At 38.4% G+C, this 19,922-nt stretch overlaps 3 protein-coding genes across 17 annotated transcripts; 1 reads left to right on the plus strand and 2 right to left on the minus strand.

Moving 5' to 3' along the window:
* Nucleotides 1-792: 792 nt before the first annotated feature.
* LOC135160739 (protein ECT2) lies at nt 793-10,403 on the minus strand. Of its 11 annotated transcripts, XR_010298619.1 has the most exons (15): nt 9,634-10,403; nt 8,806-9,155; nt 8,023-8,379; nt 6,716-7,639; nt 6,408-6,542; nt 5,584-5,833; nt 5,370-5,497; nt 4,212-5,049; nt 3,506-3,660; nt 3,342-3,427; nt 3,092-3,130; nt 2,676-2,850; nt 2,352-2,379; nt 2,114-2,232; nt 793-1,837 (listed from the first exon to the last, which is right to left on the minus strand). XR_010298619.1 is itself a non-coding variant. In XM_064117635.1 (14 exons), the coding sequence occupies exons 1-14, from the start codon at nt 9,698-9,700 to the stop codon at nt 1,795-1,797; spliced, it is 3,024 nt and encodes a 1,007-aa protein (XP_063973705.1). In that variant the 5' UTR covers nt 9,701-10,403; the 3' UTR covers nt 793-1,794. The 11 variants fall into 11 exon arrangements, 10 of the variants coding, with proteins under 10 accessions (XP_063973705.1, XP_063973698.1, XP_063973697.1 ...); XM_064117635.1 differs by lacking the exon at nt 2,352-2,379 and having other exon boundaries at nt 6,716-6,997; XM_064117628.1 differs by lacking the exon at nt 2,352-2,379 and having other exon boundaries at nt 5,370-5,488.
* A 149-nt stretch (nt 10,404-10,552) lies between these two features.
* LOC135160749 (choline-phosphate cytidylyltransferase A-like) lies at nt 10,553-16,312 on the minus strand. Of its 3 annotated transcripts, none has more exons than XM_064117654.1 (9): nt 15,809-16,312; nt 14,833-14,998; nt 14,387-14,495; nt 14,209-14,325; nt 13,993-14,144; nt 13,552-13,773; nt 13,184-13,351; nt 12,615-12,736; nt 10,553-12,429 (listed from the first exon to the last, which is right to left on the minus strand). In XM_064117654.1, the coding sequence occupies exons 2-9, from the start codon at nt 14,956-14,958 to the stop codon at nt 12,327-12,329; spliced, it is 1,119 nt and encodes a 372-aa protein (XP_063973724.1). In that variant the 5' UTR covers nt 14,959-14,998; nt 15,809-16,312; the 3' UTR covers nt 10,553-12,326. The 3 variants fall into 3 exon arrangements, with proteins under 3 accessions (XP_063973724.1, XP_063973726.1, XP_063973725.1); XM_064117656.1 differs by having other exon boundaries at nt 14,833-14,959; nt 15,809-16,308; XM_064117655.1 differs by lacking the exon at nt 15,809-16,312 and adding an exon at nt 15,118-15,279.
* Nucleotides 16,313-17,025: 713 nt separating this feature from the next.
* Nucleotides 17,026-19,810, plus strand: LOC135160752 (surfeit locus protein 4 homolog). 3 transcript variants are annotated; one of them, XM_064117660.1, is made up of 5 exons: nt 17,047-17,212; nt 17,320-18,164; nt 18,227-18,421; nt 18,525-19,199; nt 19,337-19,810. In XM_064117660.1, exons 3-5 carry the CDS (start codon nt 18,404-18,406, stop codon nt 19,421-19,423), a joined length of 780 nt encoding a protein of 259 aa, XP_063973730.1. In that variant the 5' UTR covers nt 17,047-17,212; nt 17,320-18,164; nt 18,227-18,403; the 3' UTR covers nt 19,424-19,810. The 3 variants fall into 3 exon arrangements, with proteins under 3 accessions (XP_063973729.1, XP_063973730.1, XP_063973731.1); XM_064117661.1 differs by lacking the exon at nt 17,320-18,164; XM_064117659.1 differs by lacking the exons at nt 17,320-18,164; nt 18,227-18,421 and having other exon boundaries at nt 17,026-17,212.
* The last annotated feature ends 112 nt before the right edge of the window (nt 19,811-19,922 follow it).

Here is a 19,922-nt window from a genome sequence, read left to right on the forward strand (position 1 = left end):
AGACCAAGAGAATCACTAAATTTTTGTCCTTTCGTTGGTGAAATTTCTTTCAGTCTAAATTTGAAATGATGAATCGTAAAATTCTGTACAAATTCCACATTTCCTTGTTCATTTCTAGGTCACAGGGGGGGATTGATGTAAACAACATTGAGGATTTTTGTAGAAGGGACGTGGGCGATTATTAATGAATCATTTAGCCGCTCCACTCTCCCCAGTCCCTTGATCCACTTCTTCATGAGATACGATATAAAAATCCTGTCATCATGTCACAAGGGGTGCGGGTAACCGTAGGCTCGGACCAGGGATTTAAAAAGCTCCCTCGGCCATCTAGCATTTGTTCAGGATTGTTGGAACCGTTAGAATTGTGAATTTATTTCATCGTTAAAAACTTCTGGATTTTAAATATTAAATCTCAATTATCTTCACTATTCATTTATTCAATTACTCTTCTTTTATCTCTTCCTATGAATAAAAACAGACGAATCAGAGAAAAATAAATATGAAAAATAAATGGAAGAAAAGTAGTCGAAGAACCGCAGCATCAAGAGAAGCCTTAAGCCCGCATTCTCCGGAAAATCAATGCCCCTCAGCATCTGTACCACCTACTAGCCATCCCGATAACATGTTATCAATTGAGGTAAACTCAATTACCTAAAATGAAGTTTATGAAATTCGACGTCTGAGAGAAGTTGCGAAAATTGTTATCGAATTACCAGCAAAAGTGATGGAAAACACAGTTGTCTCCAACTTAGTGGTGGTCCGAGATTGAATTAAGGATTAATAATAAAGTCGTTCTGATATTAAAATTCATCTGATTATTTTTTACAATGTATTACAGTGTTTCAATATAAATCGGTTTAGATAATCCTTAATGAGATTAACCGAATGGATCTCCTATCGTTGTAATTTATCATAAAAAATATATAATTATCCTTTTACGAACTATTCGGTTAAGAGTATTCACTGATATTTACAATCCAACGATCAAAATGTTGCTTCAATTAATCGTAAACGAGCCTAATTGACGTGAATTTCAATTTTATCCAGGATTTTGAAATCTCCACTCGTTCAGAAAAAGATACTAAATAACATAATAATAATTAATAATGATAATAAATGTATGCAATTTAGGATTGTCACACCACAGCGCAGCTGTGTCTTATCATAACCACGTAAATTGCGGTCAGCAAGGCCACTTAATCATCGATAAACAATTAATAATAATATTAAGCCTCATGGCAATCTCAGTACTCTCACATTTCCCAATCTACAAAATCCACCCCATCCAGTGTAGTAAGATTTACTCAATCTAATTATGAAGGAGAAGAAAAATAAATAAAAAAAAAACATCGCGGACGCATCCCCATGCCATTCATCATTCATGATCCTGTTTTTTATGTACTAATTGTAGTCAACAAAATGCTATTCGAGGAACTGAGGAATTATTTTCATACGATCCCCTATTTTCACTGGCTTCTAACACTGAAAATTGCATCAATTTGATGGATAATAATTTGCTTAATTAACTCCACAATTGATCAATTCAATGCCATATTTTTTTTCAAACACTCAAAAAAATGCGAAGAAAAAATTATGAACATTAGTAGTAAAGTGAAAAATGAGATCGATCTATTAAACTATATACACTGTGTTCATACTGGAATTCTATTGGACACTCTCATTCCTCAGTTTAACGTTAATGTAATGATAATCACATGTTTACTAGCTTGACGTTCTTTTAATATCGCGTTACGTGAAACGATTAAAAGCGCTGATACGTAATTCAAAAAAATCTCAAAGATTTGATTTGTCCTCAATGACCTCCTCGGAGCAGTTTCTAAACCACAAAAGAGAAAAAAGGGATGAGAGACAGGTATTGCAGCCACTGACACTGATTAATGCTAAATGACAGTGATTACTCCAACTGAAGAGTCTTCTCTCGATTAAAGAAGAAAAATTGTTAATTCGTGTCTTGACAGCCTTGGGAATTAATTAAATTACGTTTTGGGGAAAGCATCGGCGGAGAAGCAATTAAAGCAGTATGTGTGATGAATGCTTGGGAACCAGTAGCTTCGTTATCGTGTTATTAATTAGGTAATTAAACCCTTACAACCTTCTTAACGAGGCGATACTCAGGGAGCTGCATTTTGCTTTTCTCGTAGGTTGTACTGACATTGGAGCAACGAGTACTTCGTCTCTAGACGACGAATCTGACCCACCATTGCCCAGTTCCTGGAAATAAACATCTCAATCATCTTAAATGAAGAATTTATTAAACATATTCCATGAAGGATTACACACACTCCTGAATAGTCATGCCGATTAGAATATTTGGCGCTGCATTTACTTACTAGACTTACGACGACAGTCTTCCTCATACTAGTGTTAAGCATTCAAAGAGAATCGAGAATTAGAGTAAAGAATCATCGAGGAACAGGAAATTATGCAGAAAAAAAAATGCAATTTATTCAGAATCCAAAAGAAAAATCAAGCCAAAAATAAAAATAAATAAAAAATTGTATAAGAAAGTAAAAGAAAAAAAATCGAAGGGATAAAGAAAAAGAAAGCTTGATGCTGAATTATGAACTTTTTAGTTGATAAGAAGAACTGCAATAAAAATTGAACTGAAGTGAAAAATCAAAGCCCAGTCAGACGATTATACTGAATCAACTAACATTAATATTGTTACAACTGGCCAATCGCATCTGCGCAAGCTGCTGACTCGCTGGTGTTAGGCTGTGTGTAGATCCAAAGGGTGACATCATCGTCGACATGGCCCTTTTCAGTTTGCTGGGTGTCTTATTGAAACTGAATGCTCGGCCCACCTTCATCTTCGTACGGGTAGCAAATCTAATTACCAGATTGAAATAAGTGTTATTAATGGCTGGTGAAATGATTCCTGTGAATGAACTCGATAATCATTTATCACTGATTATTTTCACACTTCAAACTCCACATTTTAATCCCACATGCCATAAAGCCACTCAGTTAGCTCTCGATATATCTAAAACGACGAGAAAAAGCGAGAAAAAAATATATCTAGGCGAAACAGACATTTGTGCCACACATGCTATTGAGTAGGAACACATACGGATCCATATACTCCAGGTAAAAATTATGAAATAGGCTCCTGTAACCAAACGTCATGATGTTTTCCCATTATTGTATCCGTTCCCATGCAGAAAGAAAAATAAAATACATTAACAATGATTGTAGTGAAATAAATGTGAAGATTGAAAAAATAATATGAAAATTGATAGAGTATCCTTTGACATTGACAGTGCCAAGCCTGATGTTTACAACATTAACTATTTAACTATGCCATTTATTCAGGTACTCACTTAAATGCTTTGCTCAGTGTTCCTAGAGCAACGTCACTAGTATCAATCTCCAGTTGGTGAGAGTCCAAGCTAATGAGGAAAGTGTCCTGAAAAAAAAAATTAAAACAATTATCCCCCCGTTTCGGTGAATAAAAAGGGAATAATAAAGTTAAAAATCGACTTACTGCATCAGCTTTGCAGACAGTATTGGCCATTTGTCTACACAGCGTCTTCAAATAATTATTCTTACTGACTTCCTCATCGGTAATAGTGAACGAAAATAATTTTTCTTTCAACTCTTGATTGCTCCTAACCATCAAAGCGAACACTTTCTGGCATTCTGAGTGAAAAAATAAATGAATAAGATCAGCGTTGTGATATGAAAATATTTTTCATATTTGTCTGAGCCTGATCAACACATTTATCAAATTATTTTCTCTTCTTATTAATTCCAATTGCTAATTATTAAATCCTCTGTAACTCTGTAAATGTACTGTTCTGCAAGATTTTATCAAGTATATGAGTAACAAAGCGTTTAAGAGATTTTATATGACTCACTGAAAACTTTATTGTCCATAAAAAAAAATTAACTGAAGTAATCTTGACAATTTCGTAATATGATTCTTTTGCGGAAAATGAATTTATTTTCACCATGACATGACTGAACGTATAATTATTCAATAATTATTTTCATTGTTATTTTGTGTGTTGATTATTTCGCATTGTGTGGTTCTAGTAGTTTCAATATTCATTGTTTTAATGAAACCATTAAAAATTCTATAGTCTCTTTCCTACGAGACACTTTTAACCTGCTAAAATATGATGAGCAAGCTTGTAAAGAAAAAAATACTAGCAGTAATGAAAAATTTATATTCCAGTGGAATAACTCACCCTCTGTTTCACGAATATCCACAACCTTTTTGATAGTGCTGAGAGAGAGCATTTTAATATGCTTGTAAGGCTTTCCCTGGCTGAGTTTAGCTGTATGCAGACCATTAGCCATGTTGGGGCTCTTGAGTGAGTTGAATGCCTTGGAGCGTTTCTTGCAAATTTCCAGTGTGTCAGTGAACAAAAAAAGTACCAAATGGTCACCCCTGCCACTCAAACCCTCCCCAAGTTCCATAACATCGCATTTACCAATAAAAGATCTGTGTGACGAGACTAGATGTGGTGGACAATTGTCGATTTCATTGAATATATCGAACATGACAAGCTGGCCCTCAGTTTTTCTCTTGTCCTCATTAATATGCGTCATAACCTCTTTAACACTGCTGATTGCCAATTCCAAGGCACTGTGGTCTGGATTATTCTTATTCGTATGCTTAAGAATATCGGTTAATAATAGACTAATACTGGGCAATCGTTGTACAGGCTTTATCATCAATTCTTTAAGACTCTGTCTACCACACTCGGGCTTTGTCTGGCAGATCTTCAGGAAGGCATGAAACCGGGGCTTGTTTTGATCACATTGCTCCAACATTTCCTTCGTATTCTCGAAGAAATTCACGTACGGAGGATAAGTGTCCACCAAGTCGGGGGCGTACTTTAAAAATATGTTCCCTATACTCGTATCCTCGGTCCAGTGAGCGGCACAGTAACGAAGCTCTTCCAGCATTTTTTTGTGAACCTCGTAGATTGGAGGAAAGTTACCGAAGATTATTTTTGCTTCTGTACTGTTTAGGAGCTCGTTGCTGGTCTCTATGTAGTCTTCCAGGGGAGATTTGAATAGCTGGGGAATGAGAGAATTATTTAGCTAATCGTTCATCCCGATTGGGTAGATTTCAATCGCAATGAATGAGGTAGAGCAAGAGGAATGAGGCGATTTTACTTCAGAAAATATTTCACTTGACAATTTCATTCATTCATAAGGGAGGACTTGCCTTTTATTGCTAATGAGCAATATATTGTTGGATTAGCTTTAATTCGAACGATTGTGAGCCGCCATTCGGAAGTCAAAATGTTCCATTTTCACAGAAAATATATCAAGTGCAACTGTCTAAACGAATTCCGCCAATTAAAAATAAAAATAAATAATAATCTTGACATTACCGTCATGATTGTACTGAGAATTCCAACATAATTAGATTCTGTTTGCACAAGTTCCAAAACGACTTGATGCCTCGGGGAGAGATTCTTGCGTGCAGAGTCCGTTGTAACAGTTTCGACCTCTGGAATATCTATTATTGATGAAAAATTCATTGTTTCATCTCAGAAAAAGTTCAATCCGTCAAATAATGCTGGTATTAACACTGGTTATACGAACCATCGAGCATTTGTTTATCAGGGCTAGCAGTACAGTCTAAAAAACTCCCACTGACACTCAGATGGCCAGCATCACTGATACTAGAACGTCTTTTATGAACTGCTGGAGAATCGGCTCCGTTCTGAACGAGACTTGAGAGCGTCTCTGCTAGGCGTTTACGTTTTCGCCTTGTCGATGCTGTTGTCGGTGTCGCTGCTGATTGGCTCTCCCTTCTGGATGAGGCACTTGGCGACATAACTGATTCGAGGTACTGGAAGAAACCATGAACCTATCAGATCAAGTTAATACCTCCGGTCATGCTAATACCTCAGGTCAATTTTCAGATTTCGGGGGAAAGGGTGAAATCAGATAAACTAAGATAATCTGAAAAACCATCTGGAGTTGGCAGTAATTATCTTTCAAGATTTAGCAAATGGAACTTCATGAATTTCTTTTTCCGATTCCTTTTGAAACAAACTAATTAACCTCAATTAAGAGAGCAGAAAAAATAATTAGTTTTTTATTACTGTAATTAATAAATTAAACTCAAGAACTGAATTTTTCAAATTGGCCGGAAAATGTGAACTCAGATAAATGATCTTTTGTGTGATAATTCATATGAAGTTTCCATTGAATATCCCGGGAATAATTAATTTCGAAAATTCAATTTTCAATTGGGCGGAAAAACTGAATTAAGACACATCATCTTTATCTGAAAATTAGTCGGTAGCTTACAATAAATAGCTCTAAATTTAGCGGACCCAATAGAATTCGCCTTCATTTTATCGTGTGCTATTGAAAATTGAATTAATTGTAAAATACAAATGTGGAGCTGAAAAGCTTACATCTTCAAAACGATATTCCTTCTCATCCGCAGCGCCCTCATTTTGTACAGACGTCCAGAACCACTCAGCCTTAACGATATGCGCACGAACGGAGGCGAGGTCCGGCAGTGCATTGACATTGGACTCGTCGACTACCTGGAAAAGTCCCCAAAAAAATCAGTAATTATTCCAGATAGACAAGCACCCTCAACAATAACCAATGGCAAAGACAAAGACTTTTTATTAAGGACACCACGATCCCCTGATATTCGAGAATGCTGCCTGCACCAACGATCAACACGAAAATAAACTCGATAAAAAAAAAATACCGTTGAAAATTTCTTGTCACAAGCTTTCAAATTCAGTCTCAATTGTTCCAATTTCATCTCCCTCTCCTGAATTCCCTTGGAGAGATGAGGAAGAGCACCACAGGATACCGTCTGGGAGAACTTGGGTGGAAACCCTTTGGAGGGATCGACCCTTCCATTCCGTTGGATCGATCGTTTGGGTACGAACGGAAAATTCACATTATCCAAAATCGACATTAAGGAAGGGGCCCCCCTCCGGCCCCTCGACTGGTAGCGGTTCCACAGCTTTCTCTTGCGACTCGGCTGAAATTTCCTGGAGTTGAGGGTTGACGAGTCAGTGAGAAAATCCTCATCATCATCATCATTTTTCTTCGATAAATTTGGTTGCGAGTAAATTTTGACGAATCGAGATTGATTCGACGTGTCCAAAGGCGGAAGAATGAAGCACGACCTTGACCTTCTCCACCTGAAACGCCTTTTGGTGGGGCCATTTCTCTTGAAGTAATTAACAGCAGTCTCGTGACAGTCTGAAACCTCTTTGAAGAGTCTCATACCCTCTGAGGATATGTGGATCGAGGACGACGTGCCAGAGTCGTTACGCGTCAGATTCACGCTTGATAAGGACTCTTTGCTAGTGTAGTCCATGCAAATAGCAGAGTCCTGACTCTGGTTCTTCAATGATTCATTACTAACCATTGACTCTAACGTTGAGGATGAGATCAAACTGTCGTGAGAGGTGGAGATATCCTTGTCCTCTGCCCCCAGAACTTTTTCCTTTGGGGGGAATATCTTGGGACGGTATGGGGGGAGCTTCAATCCTGTGCACAACTCGGGTTTCTCGTTGTGTAGGGGCGCGAACAGATAGTAAGGGTGATCAAAGCATATTCGAGAGTTAATGTTTGAAGTGTCCGCAATCTTGTAGCGGTTATTACCTAAATCCGTTACCTGAGGGTGTTTTTCATAAAGACCATTGTGAGTAGAGGAAGAAATACGTTAGAAACACAAATTCAAGGATGAAAAGTTGTAATTCTCCAGGGAAGTGGTCGATTGATTAGCAGATCTTTTTTCCTCCAATCAAATGTCTTCAACCTAGTTTACTATCTTCTCAGTTTTGGAGATATGGGCCAGAGAATGATGAAAGAAAAACTGGAACTGACCACTTCGCTACTGAATTACATTTTACAAAAATAATTTCTGTGAATTTTCTCATGAAGGACCAAAATTGCAATGAATATTCTTCAATAAAGAATTTTCACAGAAACTTGGGCAGTTGATGCTGTCAAGATGGAAGAAAATTGGTGAGAAAAAATCAATTCTCTTCAACTTACCACATGCGTACACTCTGGATCATCGATTTCCGTGGGCTCGCCACCCTGCTGCTGCAATACCTCTACCATGTGCTTCTTCTCATCATCTGGGAAGCCGAAGAAGCACACGCGAGCACCGTAGAAGGGCTTGAGTTTGTGTTGAACGATGAAGTCGTCATTGTTACCATAGCTGAAGATATCGTTCTTGGCATCCCAAAGGGCCAGGACCCAATTCATTGACATTATGGGTACTCTGAAGGTCACGGCGTACCTGTACTTCTCACCACCACAGCAGTTGGCGATCAGGTGGGTTACTTTGGCTCCCACCTCCTTGCGGATACTGCCGCCCATGCAGTGAATCATGTTTATGAGCCTTGTCTGCAATTTTTTTAGGTTTTTGGACGATTTTTCTTCTTGTTTTATTTTATTTTCTTAATATTTTCAATTTTGGGGGAGGGAGACGCAAATGGAATTTCTAATAGTTAAAAAATGATGAAGCAGAAGGGATTTTAGAGTGATGAGGCTGTTATGCGTTTGATAAGTTTCGAGCCATGAATTTCTGTATATAATTTATCTATTTTATGTCCAATGAGTCAACACCTGACCCTCACCTTTATGGAAATCCATCTCATTTTTGGCTGTGATTGAGGAGCCAGGCAAATTAATTTCCCCGAGGATTAGCATCAGGCAATGACTCATTTGGCGCCGAATATTTCAAATACAAATCTAACTAAAAATGGATGAATCCCCCAAAATGTCTATGACCAATCCCTCCCCCTGTTTTTTCGCAAAAAAAAATCTCACCAATTCGTCCTTCTTCCTGAACCCCGTGAACACAACGACAGTACCAAGCATAGCTCTCGTGTACATTGGCCGATTGATGCTCGGCAAGGACTCCTTCTTATGTGCCAGCTGCAGCAGAGCTGTGGGCCCCAAAATTCTGTGAGCACTCTTGTGCAGTGTCTCATACTCCGGTCCCTCAAACTCCCTCAGAATAAAATACGTGCAGTAGGCTGTGTCCTCGATATATTCAGCTCCAGTAATGGACTTAAGAACAGGCACCCCGAACTGCTGAGCAGCAGTACCAAGTGCTGGATCACTGCTAGCAGCGCCCACCAGACATATTCGCTTCTTCCTCGGTACAACAACATTGGCTGATGCCCCAAGAACACGAAAAAAAGCTGTTTACATCGATAGTTGAGAGCAAAAATTCCAACATCCGCACAAACTCATGACCCGCTGACGTAATTTCACAATTCTCAACTACCGATAGCCCAAGGACTCTCTCACTGTCAAGGAATAAGCGGTTAATCCTGGCAATTACTCATGACTAATCATCTAATAATCCATCAAGAAAAGAGCATCATCATCTCTGATTCCCCCTGATCGTCAGACATATCCGTTAATTGCTCTCGTTATCCTCGAGATTGTGGCATTTTGGGTTAGATTCATTGGTTATTTTGATACATGCATACCCAATACCACCGTCAGGGTCACCGAAACGTATCTCTCGAACTCGAGGAAAAATAAAATTCCCCTCTCACTCTTCCGACCCCCCCATCATCCTCATCGATTCATCCGGTGATTTTTTGAAATGTCGTTTAAGGAATTGAGAAGAAAAAAATTACTCACGTTCAGTCTTGGCTGGCTCCTCACTATTTATATCGCTGATACTGCTGTGAACGCTCTGCTCTTCCATTTTGGCTTATTTCGTTACAACATCGGGACGCCCATGTATCGTTAGCACGACTATCGAGTACTTTCGCACGTTAATTTAAACTAGAATAACATGATATGTTGTTGTGGATTATTCGGGGTTCTACTGATGAACAACATCACTTGAAATCCATTATGGGAGAGGGGGAATGCAGAGGCACTTGCGGAGCTCCCACTGGAATTATTGACGATGAACACAGGGGGAGATGTTATTCGCTATTGCACATTTATTTTTATTATTTTTTCCTCGTCGAGGGGTGCTTTGTTTTACTGCCGACAACCACACGATAAATAGAGGCACGGGGGCACGCACTTGATGGCTTGGATTTGACGGTTTTCGATGGATTTATTGTCTCTCTCACACTTTTGGTTGTGTTCGGAAGGCGAAAGCACTCGAGCACTCACGCACACATAGAAATTTCGTGTCTATAGCCACGGAGTAGGAGGCAAAGGTGGGAATCGATTTGTGATTCAACGGGATTTGTCGGTTGTCAGGATCACTGGAATGGAGAACCGGTAAGGTTTTTGAATTCTTTGAAGGCTTTGCTTTACCATGTTGAGTCACGCTTTTGGAATTATCTGTGGAGGTTCACAAGATAATGTCGAAAATGAAGAAAGAAAAAGACACTGCAGTGCGCTGCTGACATCTTACGGACAGCGGGATTTTTTAAATACTTTTTTATGTAGAAGTTTCTTCATATTTTTTTTGTTTATTGTTCATATGTTCAATAACTCTGTTGATACTGTTGAAGTTCTCATGAAATTAATAGGATCAAGTTGATGACTCTATTCAAGGAAGTAGATTCGAGGGTATTGACGTTTGCGAAGCTGATAATTGCAAATATTTACACTTTATTCAGATTTACTGTTTTCATCATATATTAATATTAAATAACGATCTCGATATATTTTCGTTATCTCTATTTATCTAATTTGTCTATCAATATTAATAAATACATGGCAGGGAGCCATTAACATCTTAATGTCTAACTTTTTTGCCTTCGACAATTGAATCTCCAACACTTCCAGCACTTAATCACTCTTCATTCCGAATTTTCACTACTTCGTTAAGTAAATGGCCGCAATTTACAATGGCTCAATGATGTCTTCCCAACAATTTAGCCAGTGCTCTCATTAAAAAACCCAGTCAAGAGAATCAAACGTCTCTATTACCGAAAAAATTTACCCAACAAAAGGACAAAAATCAGAACTTGGAAAGTTCTAGATGAATGACAGCTGTGACTGCCATTTTGCTTAGATAATTGAACAAAAGGACTTTAAAAATGGCGTCCACTCCACCGCCTCCATCCCGAACTCTTGGAAAGCGCTCCCCAAAGCTCATTCAACTTCTTCCTTCCATTCACTTCGTGGAGATGTATAATTTTTCGACCTATCTTTCAGACTTATATGTCCCCTTCAGATTGCAAATCTGTGACGCAAATTTTTCTCCGCATTTCAGCAGTTTTTCGTTGGATTAATTATTTCATAAATACATTAGCACAAATGTCAGGATCACTGTAAGACCCCACAATAGGCACCATTGGTTAATCATACGGCCCAGAGCGATAGATAAAATTCTACGCACTGCATTGAGAAAAAAATCATTAAAATATAAACTTTATGCATAAAAAAATTTATTCTGTAAAAACAATTTTTATTCTCAATGGCAAATGTACTAGTCTCAATATTATCATTAGCAAACGGCGTCTAGAAATGAAGAAAATAAAAAATTTCATATTGTCTTTTATCGAAATTTTTACATCAGCAAATATCAATTCCGATGATTCCGCTCGCATGTGCAGCACACTGCGGTGAATTAAAATCGTAAACTACGGGAGCTAATGCCTGTGCGAGAGACATTCATCAAATCGGCGGAAAAACATTGCAAAAGGTGATAATCAATTCAAATACAAAAGTGATGACCTGATAAATGGGAGTGAAGCAGTGTTCCAAGTCCAATCCTCGATATCTCACGATCGGCTGAGTGAAAGGTGACTATTTTTTCATGCTCTCAAGATAATTTATCAATCTTCAAAATGAGATGTGACTCATAGAAATTGCATCGTTGGTTCCGGAGATATGGGGGACTGAGCGAAGTTCATATTGCTTCACTTGCTATGAAAATCAGGGAATCTAACCTGTCACGTCCTTCGTCCCCCTCGGTATCGCAAATAAATATATTACATTCACACAGACATGTTTCATTAAATAATCCACTCACATAAAAAAAACTATGAAAGAACAACAAGTGTCTTCTAATGCTCATAAATGAGCTCCATTCACAATATCAGATCTGACATTAGATTTTCACTGGGTGCAGCTCTCATTCAATCCATTGAATGAAGTTCAATGTTTGGTGTTTCTACGAATACAGAACCGACTTCTCAATATTCATTGAATTTACAATTTTCTTAAACATAGTTGTCAATTTTTCATAAATTAATGAGTCAAAATCTAGTTGTGCTTTATCATTTGCATCTCTATTGATAATGTATCGTGATTTATCGATAAAATCGCTGCACAATGGTGATACAATGAAGTATCGTAATGATGAGAAAGGATGAAAAGCGGGAGAATGCAATTGATGATGCTGATTATTTTAATTTTAATCATTTTGAATGAAGATGGGACTCTTCATCATCACTGTAGTCGTCACTAAGGTAGTGACTCGGTTGTGAAAATTCATAACGGCCAGCTTTTTTCGGCGGTGGACTGGAAAAAGAATCTATTATGAGCTCCTTCATTTATACTAAAATGAATTAATAATTAATTGGAGTAACAGGACGTATCAGGCAATTTTTAAAAATTATTTTTGGTCAAAAATTCTTGACTCTCTCATGAGCATAACTTTAAAATCTCAATTGATTGTCAATTGACAACGATCTTCAATTACTAACCTGGTATGATCATCATCATTGTTACTACTACAACTACCATCAGGACTTGCTGCTCGTTTAGGACTAGCTGGCGGGGATAATGCCTGCATGAGCCGACCTTTACTCTCGTTCCAAATTGTTGACTGTGAACACAATTTTCCAATAATGTTTATAAGTAATGAATAATTTTCCACAATCAAATGCTCATATGAAAGGGTCACAACAAATTATTTTTGGACAGAAATTACCTGTATGCAGCTTACTCTTGACATTTTGACAATTACTTCAACTTCTTTAGCTCATTTCCTCGAAAAAACGAAAATAATGATAGGAGAATGGGTATGGCCTTATCAGCAGAAATTATTTATTCATTAGGTTGAATCATCTTTCATAAAAGATCGAAACTAAATTAGGAGTAGCAAAGGAAGTAAATATAAAAAAAGCCTAGTAATGAAAGTTCTTCAACGAAAATGATTGATTTTTCTGGCTGAACTCTGGACTATGAATTCTGCTGCTATCATCAAACCGAAGAGAAGGATTAACATGTAAAGGGTGAATCCGATAAAAACCCCACATTCTCGTATACCCACCAGTCTTCCTTCTCTTCCGAACAACAGGAGGAATGCATCGATAAAATCTCGTGATTTCTCTTCCCATTTGCTTATCATATCCATTCGTTTCTCCTCTATATTCTCCATTACCCGCTTTCCTTTATCTTTCAGATCGTCCAGCTTGTTTTGAATTCGAAATTTCTTTTCCTAATTGCAGAAAAAATTACGACTCAATCATTGTTAAGGAATGGACAAACAGATCAATTTAATTAGAAAAAAATACAGGAAAAAACGATGAAAGAACAAATTTAATCAGCAAATAAATAAATTCATTGATGAGTGAGTCGATTGTCCTTGAAAAATGTGAAAAACAATTCAATAAGATGGGTTTAAGTAAGAATACTCACGTTAAGAAATGAAACATTCAATTCTTTAGCGCTGTACCCCCTCGCCAGATTTCTCCTCACATAAATATCGTAATCTTTGACGATTCGAGCAACGATATCGGATGTTGAAACTCCCTCAGTTCTCTGGGTAGCAACAAACATTCCTTTGGCCTTAATCATTGCGTAAACGTCGTCAGCATCGTCTGTCACATAGGGAATATCGTCGTGCGCGACGAAATCAATCTGTAACGCCGAAAATGAATACATAAAATTCCAGAACGTGATGTTTTGAAAACAGAGACTGACAACAATCGTTACTTCGCTCATATAACAAGACATTTATCATGAATTAATTCATGTTCATTTATTTTTAGAAAAACACCTTTTAATGATTTAATTAGTCTTCCTCCAAGAATAAATTGGCTGTTATAATTTTACCTATGTCTATATGGGAATAATTACCTTATGAGCTGCCAAATACTCTTCGTCCAGTTCCCACGGTGCATCACGAATAATTTCATCTACATAACGGCAATGCCTGACAGCCTCGTACCTCTCCCAATCGGTCATTACAGTACGACCTTTTTTCTCATGCGTCAATTGATCGTTGCAAACTATTCACATTTGGGAAAAATTAATGAGTAAACTGTAGTGAGAGGGATAAACATCATTAATTACCTCCGACGATCAGGTAGACATTTGGAAAAATGTTCTTCGCCTGCATCAGCTGTCTTGCGTGGCCTTGATGGAACAGGTCGTAGATACCGTCTGCGTAGACCCGCACACGTCGAGGAGCTGTGGGAATTATTGAGATTAGGATTTGAAATCACTGGGCTTTAGCTATATCACAGCTCACCTTTTCCACTTTTTGCCAATTTTAGGGTAATTTTTGTGGCGTAATCACAAGCTTCTCGCTCCAGAATTGCGTCTGGATCATCGCTAAATGGTGCTTCTTTGTATATTGACTGTGAATCAAACGGAAGAGGGAAACGTTGATAAATTGAAATGTAAAAAGTGAACTAATAAAACTTTGTGACTGAATTGAGGAAAAAATGTTTCCCATTAGTTTAGAAATTACTTTTCCAAATCAATGATTTGAACATTAATGATGCCCCGGAAATACTTTCGTCAAGTTGATATTTTTTTGCATATAACATTACTCTGGAGCTATGACTGTATCTATCATCTCATTTCATATAAAAATATAGCATTTCCTCAAAGTTACGACTCTGGGAAATAAATTCCCAATAGAAATGTAACGTAGAAAAATCTGTAACAGATAACAACACCAAAAATACTCACTGGATACACTGGGGAGCTTTCCCTCTGAATAGGTGATTCATCTCCGTTCCGAATACTCATCATACTCGTCACCTCCTTATCATTCACCTCGTTATCCATAATCTCTTCGACAAGCTGCTTGGGCATCCTGCACTTCCAATATTACCATATAAATCGTCGTCTGTATCTGCAAAACCAGATTATTTATTCATGACCACCACATCTCATTTGTTCCCACACAGGAATAACAAGAAAATGTAATATGTGACGTGGGACGTGCCCTAGAAAATTCGTAATATCATTCACCTCTCGATCACTTTTATTTCTTTCAACAGTAAAATTTTCAGGAAAGACGATTGCCAGCAAATCTCAGAGGAAATTGTGACAATAAATTGACACCGCTGTCACTCGAGACCTTCTGAATGTCAATTCGAGGTTATGATCATGATTATGACAGTCATGTGTTCGTGTTCATACGCTCCAATTTCAGTGTACAAAACCCACAGGAAACAATAGCCACTCAAGTTGAGAATAAAACAGCTGTGAATGCAAACATATTTCGAAGAATTGAACCCTGAAATTCGCTGGGTCATCACTTTTCCTGCCTCAGGAGCAAAATATGAGGTGCAAAGCACATTCCGAACGCCAAATATATTAATATTAAATGCATAATAATAAGTAACGAGATCTCAGATGAAGACAAGAACGTGATGATTAATAACCAGCCCCTTTTCTAACCTAAATCACACCACTCCCACGAATTTCTCCACATTCCAGGAAATATTCATCAACTAAATTCCAAACTTTGTAATTGTAATGCCTGATAACAAAACTACGTCGTACTATTTTCTGAAATATTTCCTCTTGGAATGTAGTACCATAAACCGTGGAATTACCATTTATTTCGCGGACTGATGCCATTGACAGTGGATCAAACATCCAGGAGACGATTTTTGGTGACAATAATTCACAATCAAAGAGTAGTCAGTGGAATTACCTAAATTACTCCGAGTTGTCTTGGACGAAGGCAATCAGGAGAGATGTTGCCTCATGTCCCAGGCCCAGATGATCCTGTCTGATTCTGTAGGATGATTTTACTGTCACAAAAACCTCACTTGCAGCCGCTAACGATCAACAAGATCAATTGTTAATTAGGAACCACTGAGTCAAACAGCCGTGACACGTTTAGAATGCCGGGATGAAATAGAAGTACCACCGAGCCGCTGGGGAATAACTGAAGGTTCGTGGCGGCGTAGGCTATCCTCGCATGATGATCCCCCAGGGGCGTAACAAATACTTGCCATGACAGCAGACAATTTTTTGTTCCGTAGATCATCGACCGACCAACTTATTTAATCTAATCATCCGGAGGAACGTGTCGCCAATTGGTTTTTCTTTTGGTTTATCAATTGTCGAGGTATTCACGATTTTGTCAGGGAGTGGAGCGGTCTGGGAGACACTAATGAATATTAAAAAGTGCCGGTACATGCGCGAGGGGATTCCACGCTGATGAATTTGATGACATAATCGCAATCGGGTGATGCACTACGTCATGCATTTTCTACATTGTACTCGGCGTCTGCAGAAAACCTGTGGTAAAAATTAGTTTATTTGGGAATGTTAGGTTATCCTAGGACTGTGAAGAGGCCACGAATGTCTGAATATCCCACGCTATTTGTAGACATTTTTCAGACACCAAGAAACGTTTGAATAAAAGGAAAATTCGTCCAGGATTCAACCATGAACTAAAATCTTCAGGCACCTGTTCGTCTGAAGAGCAGAAAAGTTTAAATTTTTTGCAGATTTTTTTACTGTCCAGATGACTGCAAATGGTATCTCCAATTCAGCCAGGTCTTTTGTGTTTATCTCCTCTTAATTATTTATTTACTAAAATTTACCGTTAATGAGTAAAGCTACCTAATATTGAGTCCATGCTCTCTGCCCCGATTATTCATCAACTTTCGTTGCTCTCGTGCGCCTTGAAACATTGACCTCCGAACAAAATCCATATTTCCCGCTCGACCACGTAAACGGAAATGACGTCTATCACAACTCCACATCATTCGCCGTTCCGTGACGGTGAGAGCGCAACAATATGTACACACAGCCACGATACACAACACGCGTGGATATTCGCGCGTGTGATACCCACACAACTCCCCCAGAGGCCCATACACAGGAAGAAGGAGCTACGTGTTCGCCTGTGTAGGTGGGGGACCCAGAACCTAAAATATATGTCATGTACATTCCACATACCCTGACGGCGTGTGCAAGGGTTCGCGGTTAAAGTACGTGCGGAGTGGATGGATCTCCGTATTTTTTTTTCCACCGATTTTTTGAGTAAAGCATCATGGTAATCCAGCAGGAGGTTGTGTCCAAGGCCGAAGAAATTGCGGATCAGGTGAGATTTTGGATTTTCTCACAGGATTTTTTCCCTTCCCGTTGACTTTCTTCTTTGGAAATTTCAATGACACGTCAATTACTTTCACTGGATTGTTGTGGGAACAGGATGACTTCCCCGGGGAGGACAGGTGGATGTCAACGTCAGCATTATTGCAACTATTGTTATTTCCCAGTGGTGATATATGGCTGATTTATTCTCGTGATGTGATATCGCTATGACGGATGCGGTGGTATGGTTTGTTGGGTACAGGTTATATTTCAGAATTTCTTAATTGACAATGGTCCCATATTTTGGGGCTTTGTCGGACCCCGGGATGAGTGGAGAGGTTCTGAGGGCCTTCAATGAGGTGATTTAAGGGGATTTTCGGCGATAGGGGATTCGAGAATTTGTCAGGGTGAAAGGGTGGAACTGTTGTCAGAGGGTGAAAGGGTGGAACTGCTCTTCAGGTCCTCGGTGATGGGGTTTTGAGGGTTGATGAACATTATGGTGATTATTTTTTGTCTTCGGAAGGAATCACTTGATGTGGCTGAGGAGATCGGTTGCCACGTCTTGGTAGATCTGAATGTTGTCAGGAAATACTTAAAAAGCAATTAACACCTATTGACTTTTCCCTAAAATTTCAGATTCCAATTACGATGCTCTTTGAAGTTTCAGGATAACTGACGCTTGATCGACGATTTTCGTTGTCGATTTTTTTTTCATTTCTGTAGCGATCTATTAATGTCTCTTGGTTGAACCAGTTTTTGGGAGAAATCTGTTGTGACATCTTGATGCAATCAGCCTTGTGATGAGCTGTTCGAGTAAACGATTCTATAACACACAGTCGACGAAATAATGAAATTCGATCCATCGTGACGACTGACCCGCTGGCATAATTTCTTATTATAAATGATAATTCTCAAGTCACTTAAGTTTCCACTCACTACATGGATATTCAATATAAAATAACGTTTGTATTAATTATTAAAAAGCTCAAGAGTATATTCAACTGGATTTCGAATAATTTTCCAGGAAGAAATCAACCAAAATGAGAATTTTCATCAATTTTTTCCAAGATGTTGAATTTTCGCTGTCAACAGCCCTATTACGACTACCTTCCTCAATACCCAGCAACAGAGGTTGACTGAGCAATTTTTTAATGAAGCTGAAAGTAGCAAAAAATTCACCAACTCAAAATTCGATTTGTGAATGGAATATTCAATGGAGGTTGTAATTGACCCGCAGACATTAACCTATTCCCCTACATTTATTTAAATGCCATAACTTAATTACCAGCAACTGGAATAACCCAATGTTTCCAAAATTTCAGGTGATTCGTAATGGGAAACATGTGCTACCAACTCTCGCTCGTCTCTGCCTAATCGCCACATTCCTGGAGGATGGATTACGAATGTGGTTCCAATGGAATGAACAACGGGAGTACATGGACATATCCTGGGGCTGTGGAAAGTTCCTGGCGACGTTATTCGTCCTCATAAATTTACTAGGACAATTGGGTGGTTGTGTAATGGTAATCGGTAGATTTAAAGTGATGATAGCCTGCGGAGTACTCTTCTTCATTGTGGTCCTTCAGACATTTGCCTACAGTATCCTCTGGGACATGCAATTCCTCTTTAGAAATCTCGCTCTCATCGGTGCACTGCTTCTGGTCCTCGCTGAGTCCAGGGTCGAGGGGAGGTCGCTGTTCGCTGGGGTACCAACTCTCGGTGACAATAAACCGAAGAATTATCTACAACTGGCTGGACGAGTCCTCCTGGCATTCATGTTCATCACGTTGATACGTTTCGAAGTGTCTTTCATGCAAATTCTTCAGGATATCCTTGGAAGTATTCTCATGGTTCTTGTCACCATTGGATATAAAACAAAACTGAGTGCTCTTCTACTTGTTTTGTTACTCTCGGCCCTCAACTTTTATCATAACGCCTGGTGGACTATTCCTGATCACAAACCTTTGAGAGATTTTCTTAAATATGATTTCTTCCAGGTAATTACAAATTTATTTTGGTTTCATTTTTTTCCTTTTGATTAGGAATCGAACTAAACATTTATAATTGGTCTAAAATTGATTTTCTCTATAAATGTTGGAAAATATGCTAAAAAATATCAATATCTTTGTTCCAGACATTATCAGTTATTGGAGGGCTCCTGATGATCGTTTCTCTCGGTCCAGGTGGAGTATCCATGGACGAGCACAAAAAGAAATGGTAGAGAGTGCCATCAGGATAATGCTTTTACCTCCACTCTTCGTTACTGCGGCTCTTCCGGGTGTTGATGCATCGGGGGAAACCTCCCTTTTACTTCTCCTCCTCCCCGCAATTTTTCCATTTCAATCGAAGTTCAAACTGGTTTAAAATGAAATCGAGTGCATGGGATCGAATGAGTTCATTGACAGAATTCATTACTCATCATGTATTGCAATGCAAGATGGGAAATATTTTTCTTGAATTATGCGTACAGAAATCAATAGAATATATGTTGACGAAACACGAAAAATTAAAATCATAACAGACAAGACTAATTTATACTATCATAATAATAGTTGTAATGATTGTAATGGCATTGTACATATTACAGCGGTGAAACATTTGATTACAACATGCGAAATTATTTATGTCATTACCTAGATGATTAAGTTAAGTCTCATTATTCTTTAAAGGCTTGAATTGTCAATCTCATTTTTAGTTCTTAAATTTCAGCCATTGACAAA

This window comes from Diachasmimorpha longicaudata, chromosome 3, assembly GCF_034640455.1.
Source record: "Diachasmimorpha longicaudata isolate KC_UGA_2023 chromosome 3, iyDiaLong2, whole genome shotgun sequence".
NCBI lineage: Eukaryota > Metazoa > Arthropoda > Insecta > Hymenoptera > Braconidae > Diachasmimorpha > Diachasmimorpha longicaudata.